General features: G+C 36.2%; 1 protein-coding gene across 3 annotated transcripts in view; it reads left to right on the forward strand.

The window, feature by feature from the left end:
- LOC107696333 (ubinuclein-2-like) overlaps positions 1–8,924 on the forward strand; it is a 57,217-nt gene that overhangs the window by 8,091 nt on the left and 40,202 nt on the right. The window contains exons 2-5 of one of the 3 annotated variants that reach the window (XM_016496617.1): positions 3,140–3,256; positions 3,406–3,507; positions 4,162–4,293; positions 8,090–8,187. In XM_016496617.1, coding sequence (XP_016352103.1) covers positions 3,140–3,256; positions 3,406–3,507; positions 4,162–4,293; positions 8,090–8,187 — 449 coding nt within the window. The remainder of the gene's footprint in view (positions 1–3,139; positions 3,257–3,405; positions 3,508–4,161; positions 4,294–8,089; positions 8,188–8,924) is intronic. The other 2 variants (XM_016496618.1, XM_016496619.1) reach the window with 2 other exon arrangements.

The raw sequence follows: 8,924 nt of genomic DNA on the forward strand, positions 1-8,924 counted from the left end.
ACATATACTTCGTAGACATCCTTAATCTCTAATAACTCCATTCTGCTGTCTGTTGTTCTGTTGTCGGTGTTTCATTGTTTGAATATGGCACTTATCACATGCTGTGTGGTATCGGTGTTTGGTATCGGGGCATTTTAATGAGTACGAGTACGAGTACAGGAGCTCAGTATCGGGCCCGATACTGATACCAGTATCGGTATCAGTGCATCCCTAATATTAAATATCAATATATTATTTTTATTCACTTCTATGTAACAGAGTCAGATATAAGTTTTTTTTTTTTTGACTAATTATACAAATAATGTATAGTCCTACAAAGCAATTATTATCAGAGCATATGAGCAGAGCATAGCGTCACTGAAGGTAGCATCATTTTAGCAGCGTAGGGCACGACGCAGCGCCATATAATAATATTATTATTATTATTATATGTAGCCTATATTTTCAGTGCATCCCTACTTACATCCCCTCCTTGTTTACAAATCCGAAGTAAGTCCTGTTCTTCCGCAACAGACAACAAAACTTTTTGGTTGTTAAAAAAAGGTGTGCTCGTTCAAAACAGTTGCGTTCGATCCTTCGCTGGCTGTGCTGATTTAAATCTAGTGGTTCTTTTGTGTTTGTGTCGCAAGTTCAGTGACGCAGGTAGTGACGATTCTCTCCGGCCAATCCGTGATCAGCAGAGTTTACACGTCACATTTTGGTAACGGTGCGGTTCACTTGGAACCCCAACCGAGGTGGTACTAAAAAAAGTACCAGGTACCAGGTACTGTACCCAGTGGAAAACCCCCCAAAAGTGAACCGTACCGAGCCGTACCGTACCGTGCCGTACCATGCAGTGGAAAAGCGCCATAACTTACTGCATGCTGAAGGTGACCCAGCTGACTCAAAAACTCACCACCACCATCTAGTGGATTTTAAAGAAATTGATTTTATTATTCTACCAAATAGTATAATAAAAGATCGATACTTGGCGTCCGTCGTCCGTGTATCGATACAGTATTGCCGCGGAAAATATCGCGATACTATGCTGTATCGATTTTTCCCCCCACCCCTATTAATTACCCACCATATCCCTGCCTAAAATTAACATCTGCACTGGACAAAATATTTAGCATTGCTTTTTATGCTTTACTTGAACAAGAAAAAATGATTTGTCCTAAAATATGAAATAAATATCATAGAAAGCATTCAATTGACCTGTCTCATACATATCGACACATTGTTACAACACTAATTTTATGTTTTAAAGGGATCATATGATGCGATTTCAATTTTTCCTTTCTCTTTGGAGTGTTACAAGCTCTTGGTGCATAAAGAAGATCTGTAAAGTTGCAAAGACTAAAGTCTCAAATCAAATAATGTGTTTTTTTTAACTTTAAACCGCATAAACACATTTCATTACACCAAATACACAAAATAATGTTCTTTTTAGCAGCATCATATGACCCCTTTAAAACAAATTATAAGTGAACTGCTTGTATTTCTTGAAATTTGTTGCTTCAATTAATGTTTTGCAAGATAGAACCTTATAATTCCAAGTGGAATTAAATAGCGGAATTTCCAAGCGGAACTTTTTAGAATAAGAAGGTTCTATCTTTCTCGTATGAAAGAGAATTGTTCCCCATATCACTTTTGCTATATGGAATGCAAAAACTTTGAAGCTCAATATCTCAAAACCGCTCAGAATGCAGATAGAACCTTATTATTCCAAGGCGGCAAAATATCCTTAATGTATTTAATTCCATTTTATTAGCCAGTATCTTGTAGCTGCTGACCTTCATTGATCAACCATACTAATAAGCAAAAATGACTTTAGATAAACATAACATTTGTATTTCTTTTTGTTTCTGAAGAGAGAAAAATGAGGCCAAGACAGATGAGGAAAGTAACGCAAAAGTAACATAACGCATTACTTTCTGTAAAAAGTAACTAAATAACGTAATTAGTTACTTTTTTAGGAAGTAACACAATTTTATAATTCATTACTTTTAAAAGTAACTTTACCCAACACTGTTTAGTACTTTACGTTAATAACAGCAGTATCACAGACTGACATGCATGACAAGTGTGTGGTTTAGTGGTTGTTAAGTATCTGAGCTGCAAAACGAAGGGTTTTAGGTTCAAACCAAGTTTCTATTTCACTGAACCTGTCATAAATTTAATAAAGGAGCATCAGTTAATTCAGTGTATAATAGTAACCGGATTGAGATGAATTAGTGGTTAAAAATCAGAGCTGGTAAATGTTTTAAGTTCAAACCCAGACTCATCCAGGAGAACCGAACCTGAAGTAAATATACTGCAGGATACTTTAGGTGAAACTTTTTTTTTTAAATGCAATACTTTTCTTTAACAATAGTAGTATCCCACACTGACATAAGAGACATACAAGCAAGTGTGTGTGGTTCAGTTGTTATTAAATATCTGAGCTGGAAAGGTTGTAGGTTATTTTCTCCATAATAAGAGAATCTGTCATAAATGTAAAAAGAAGTATCAGTTAATTTAGTGTAAAATAGTTACTGCATCAGTAGTAATGACGGGTGGTGTATTGTTTGAGATTGAGCCGGTATTGCTAAAGGTTGTAGGCTTGAACCCCAGTTGCATGATGCTTTTCTTTACAGTCTCTCCTCATTTTTAGGATAAGAATGCAATTTTTAACTGTTTATTTATTGGTCAGGTGATATTTGGTTTGATTTTAGCTTGACAGATCTGGTGTTTTATTCGTTTTATGTCAGTACAAAATGTAGTGGCAGCCCTGTTATTAAATGTTTTCAGTTTTTGGTATGTATTGTATTGTATTGTAAAATTCATGTTGGTTTAATATGAGCAATTTTGTGTAGATTGCTGCACGCACAAAAACAACTTTAGTGTGGCAATTTTCAGAAAGTAACATGAGACTCTTAAATATTCCACTTGAAACAAGTAGTTTAAATGTAAAGATTTTTAAAATAGCAATTTAAAAAATAAAAAGTACACTGAAAAACCTGTACAAGCATTGCACTTGAAATGCGTGCATATTGCACATTAATGAGAGTTATTTATATTTAAGCAGAACATTAGTTGGAATGAATAAACAAAAATCCATAACCGTATCTGTTCGCATGTGGGACTATAAATGAGTTAATTTTGTTTGCTCCTAAAGGTGAGGAAGGTTCCTCAGGGTCTCACTCCAGCTCTGGACCCCAGCGACCCGTTTGCAGATGAAGACAAAGAGCGGCAAGAAGTCGAGGCTCTGGCCAGGAAATTTGAGAGCAAATATGTATGTAATCTTTCACATGACGTCTTTCGTACGAGCGTCCGTCCACTTGCGTTTTTATTTACACAGAAAGCTCTTAAGTCGTGATATGTTAAAGAAATATTATAATGTGTTATTGACTTTACATTGAGGTTAGTGCGTTATCGTCTCAGGGAAGCACTGTTAAGAAGAAGAGACGAGACCGGATGCAGGATCTCATCGATATCGGTTACGGCTACGATGAAACGGATCCGTTTATCGACAATTCTGAGGCCGTGAGTATGAGAGGGAGCTTCATTGATCCTCACGGACAAAATCACTGCTGACTGCCTCCCGAAATGCTCTCAATCACCGGGTTGTGCCGATAGACGATAGTATCATGTATCGACGATAGCAGATGTTTAAAACCCCAAATAGTTATGAATTAGCCTATGACAAGTACAGAGAGTCTCTCTCTTGCCCCCACACACCCATGCACGATAATATCATGCATTGGCGATCTCACAGGCTGGCGATATGGAAAATTACCACATCACCCAACACTAATTAACACTAACACGTCATCTCCCAAATTACAAAAAACTACTTTGAAATCCAGTCTGACCCATCATCCTTATGCATATGTGAAAATGTGTATTAAAGTTTTTTTCTGATAAATGTATGACTGTATGGATTATATATTTCACTCTGCACATTGATGCAGGTTCACTTTAATGTGCAATTGTGCACCGTTTTTTTTTTTTCCCCATAGGAACAATAATTTGGACTACGAATAATTTTGCATTCAAAATGTTTCGAAACACTGCATGTTTGCATAATTTGCATACAGCATGATGTATATTCAGAAATGTTTTTCTGATTAGTATATGAATGTATAGATAGTATATTTCACTCTTCAGATTGTCCTCATGTCTGTTGTCTCTCTACAGTATGATGAGCTCGTTCCTGCGTCTCTGACCACTAAACTGGGCGGTTTCTACATCAACACTGGCACGCTACAGTTCAGGGCTGCGTCTGAATCCGAGGGAGAAGACGGAAGAAAAGACGCCAACCACTTCAAGGTGATCATCTTCATCACGTGCAGCCTCATCCTCGCTGTTACAGCAGACAGGACACATTATATAGAGAGCCAGAATTATGGTTTATCAGTGCTAATTTATGATAGGGTTGAACATTTAATCAAAACATCTAATTGCAGCATGACCTAGTATGACTATTAAACCATCGAATAATGAAATACACATGTGACCCTGGACCACAAAACCAGTCACAAGGGTCAATTTTATGAAATTGAGATTTATACATCACATGAAAGCTGAATAAATAAGCTTACCATTGATGTATGGTTTATTTGGATACAACTATTTGAAAATCTGGAATCTGAGGGTGCAAAAAAATCTAAATATTGAGAAAATCGCCTTTAAAGTATTTACGGTAGGGAATTTACAAAATATCTTCATGGAACATGATCTTTACTTAATGTCCTAATGATTTTTGGCATAAAAGAAAAATCGATAATTTTGACCCATACAATGTATTTTTGGCTATTGCTACAAATATACCCGTGCTACTTATGACTGCTTTTGTGCTCCAGGGTCACATATACTACATGCATAATTTCCCCACATTCTGTTAAGCATGTTTCACTGAAGTCTATTTAGGGCAGGGACACACCAAACAGCTAGCGCTGAGAAAAGCTGACTGTGGCGTTTCCTTGCATTGTCTCGCATCGCCTGCGTCGGGGCAAAAAAAGTTGCACTTAAACACAGGAGAGACTACAGCCGACAGCCAGCTAGCGTGTACGCTCTGCTCCTGCATGAGAGATCATCACTGTCCCGTGGCAGTAGTCTGCATTCGGCATTCAGACAGGGAAACCGTTAGAACTGTGAACATACAAAACAAGCAGCGCTTTCACCGTAGTTTAAACTAGGGCTGGGTTTTGACACAAATTTCACAGTTTGATTCGATTATCCTTCACAAGCTTGCGATTCGATTCTGATTTCGATTCGAATTGATTCAATATCGATTATTTTGGATACATATTGGGTACAGGACATGGCAAATTTTCTCAAGGAAAAAAAAATCTCTCAACTAATGCTGTAAAATATATAGGGTTGCAAAGGGGTGGAAAATGTCCGGTAAATTTCCGGAAACTTTCCAAAAATCCCTGGAATATTCCAAAAAATCCTGGAAAGTTTCCAAAATTTCTGGAATGTTTCCGAAATTTACTGGAAATTTTCCACCTTTTTGCAACCCTAAAATATACCTGAGAGTCAATAATATGGAAGATTGAAATTTGCTGATTTGTATACAAACACTTAAAATATACTCAATAAAGTTTTTGTAATATTAAAGTTATTACACTGACTTTAACTTTAAATTAGATAATTATATTTCTACTCCAGTTCGTTTTTTTGAAATATAAACATAATTAAATGGTGGTTGCTAACGTTTGCCACAAAAGCTTTCCATCAATGGAAAGCTTATTTATTCAGCTTCAAAATTCAAAATTTATTCAAAATTGACCCTTATGACGGTTTTGTGGTCCAGGGTCACAAATGTATAGATGACACTGTTATTTATTTAATTATTTAATGATTGTTCTAATCTGTATTTTCGTTGTATGAAATTGATATAATATTTATAGCAATTTGACGATTTCTTGTTAAATTAGTAAATGTAAGATTGTTCTGATCTGTCATATAAGGGTTAAACGGAGCGCAGTTGATCCGTGAGAACAGACCCCACCGTTCGGCACGCTTGTGATTTGCAGATTAATTTGCCAGTTTACACATTCAAGCAATTTTCAACCACAAGAAGAAACGAAAGGGAACTCAATTCATTACTCACAAGCGCTGTTCTTGCACACAGCCAAAGCACGCACAAGCATAGAGACAGCGCACGAATACCGAGCTGATTCCCCTTTCACGTCTCCCTGCATTTAAGATACATACACATAAAATTGTCAGAAACCCTTCACGGCATTGTCATTCTCTGTGCTTTAAATATTTTTTTTCTTTTCTTGTTTCTTTCTTAGTGCTGGGCGGTATACCGGTTCATACCGACTACCGGTGTTTATTTTTGTTATGATATGAATTTTTAAAATACCGCAATACTGGTGTATGTCGCTTAAACAACGTTCGGATCGCGACACTGTTTGAAAGGGGTCCCTTTTCACTGTTGCACTGTGGTGAGGGCACAGCTGTATGTGTTACTAAGCGTGAAAGTTCCGAAACTGAAGCTGTAGAACTAATAGAACGTGATGACGCAGAAGAACTCATCTACAATATCCACATTGACCGCCACAAATATCCACCGCCCCCTGCCATCAGCTCCCGCGTCTCACACACACGAGTGCGACTTTAGCACTAGATTTAGCAACTTTCAGACCCTTTTAGCGGCTTTTTTCCATAGAATATTAATACTGACAAACCTAGCGACTTTTTTGGATAAACCCAGCACTATTCTTGCTTATCCGAAAAATCATCCGGTCTGTGACTCGAGTCAAAAACCACAATATGATGCGCTGAATCAACCACATAACCCCCCGTCCCCCCTCCAGCCGGTCCGCGAGAATATTTTGAACACGTAACCAGTCTGTGGTGTAAAAAAGTTTGGAGATCCCTGCTCTAGTTGACTAATGAGTTCATGGTCACAGAGTATGTTTTTCTGTGGTAAATCTGACGTTACGTGACATTGTTTACAAGCTGTTGTCGTCTTGGATGGGAGGCGCGCTACAATGTTCCGTTCATTATCTGACAGGCGAGACTAATCGATTCTTGGGATTTATGAATCGATATTGTTTCATAAAAATGAGAATCGATTAAAATCGAGAAAGTGATTTATTTTTTTTTTTACTATTTTTTTTACGGGCTCATTACTGATGGATTCGTGTAGCTTTGTTCAATCATGTCTGCTAAGATGCAGATGGCACTGGCTTTGTCAGCCCTCTGTCGTTGTCTTGTGGTTAAAGAAAGAAAGAAGCAGGTAGAATGACAACAATTGTCTGTGCTTTCCCTCTTTACTCCGTCATTGGTTTGTCAGTTCAGTTTTTTTCCTTGTGCGCTCATTCGCTAAGCTCAATCGCCAATCGGAGTTCTTTTTTTCGCCGACTGTCGATTCGACTTTTGCAGATTCAATCGGCTGAAAAACAGCTGACGGCGTCCAACTAGAGCCAAAAACTAAAGCCGCCTGACGCCCAGAAACGGCCCGACCATCGACTCGGTGTGTCACGGGCTTTAGCTTTAATATCTAAGCAGCAGCAGCTGAACTGATTTTTATGGTTTGTATTTCTATAATATAATAATAATAAAAAAAATTTACATTGATATTTAAGCCGGAGCAAATAGGGATGCGCAGTATATTGGTGCAATATCAGTTACACTTTTTTTATTTACCAATATTGGACATTATTGGATATCTATCAGCTGTTATTGGATATTTAATTGTTTCAACTAATTTTAAATTCATCTATCTCTAATTTAATGGGCTAAATTGATTATGGCAAAGGTTTACGCTTGAAAAGTGCATTAAACCCTTTAAAGTGTGCATTTTTGCATATTACAATAGTTTTTGCTATGTTTTAATTTTCTTTTTTAAAAAAGTCATTTGAATTTGTAATATCGGCCTATTTATTTATTGATGATCAGCCATAGCATGAAAATGGTGCATATATTTTTTTAATCGTATCACAGTTCAGACTGCAGTGTTAGTTGAAGTAACCACAATATGACTTGTTTGACCAAATCATGCAGTCCTTATCTCTGGTCAGTTTCTCTCTCTGGTATAGCAGGTGATTTTTGTCTGATCTGTGACGGTTCGATTGACTGAGATGATGTTCTTGGCTCTGATTGACAGAAGGACGGAGAGGAGCGGGTGATAAAGAGAAGGAAAAAGAAGCAGGACGGTGGCCTGGAGGAGAAGAAACCCAGGAAATTCAAAGTACCCAAACCAGGGTGAGTTCAGACGCGCTGTTTTGAGTCGTGTTTCAGTGTGAACAAGCACTAAACGCACGTCTTTGACCTCTCACTGCTCTTCTTAAAATGCTCTGACGAATGAAACCAAGTTCAGCTTTTTAAAAAGCGTCTCTAGACCTTGATGCCTTTTCTGTTCCTCAGCTCTGCGTCTTGTTTGATGAGACTGTTTGAGTATTTGCATTTGTTCATGAATGTCTAAATAAATATGTTGTCAGCTTGTATTGCAATAATACATTGACTAGTTTGTGTATGGAGGACGAGAAATGACTTAAGTATAAATAAATAAATGAATAAATGAATAAATACGTAAATGCAGAATTAAATAAATAAATAAATGTAGAAATACATAAATAAATAAATGAATAAATAAATATATGAAGAAATAACTATAGAAATACATAAATAAATGTAGAAATACATAAGTAAATAAATAAATAATTAATTAAATGCTGAAATAAATGAATAAATAAATGCAGAAATACATAAATGAATAAATAAATGAATAAATAAATAATTAAATGCTTAAATAAATAAATAAATGCAGATATGCATAAAGCATTTAATTATTTATTTATTCATTTATGTATTTAAGCATTTATTTATTCATTTATTTCAGCATTTAATTAATAATTTATTTATTTACTTATGTATTTCTACATTTATTTATGTATTTCTATAGTTATTTCTTTATATATTTATTTATTCATTTATTTATT

This window comes from Sinocyclocheilus anshuiensis, unplaced genomic scaffold (genome assembly GCF_001515605.1).
Source record: "Sinocyclocheilus anshuiensis isolate Anshui unplaced genomic scaffold, SAMN03320099.WGS_v1.1 scaffold62, whole genome shotgun sequence".
Lineage (NCBI taxonomy): Eukaryota > Metazoa > Chordata > Actinopteri > Cypriniformes > Cyprinidae > Sinocyclocheilus > Sinocyclocheilus anshuiensis.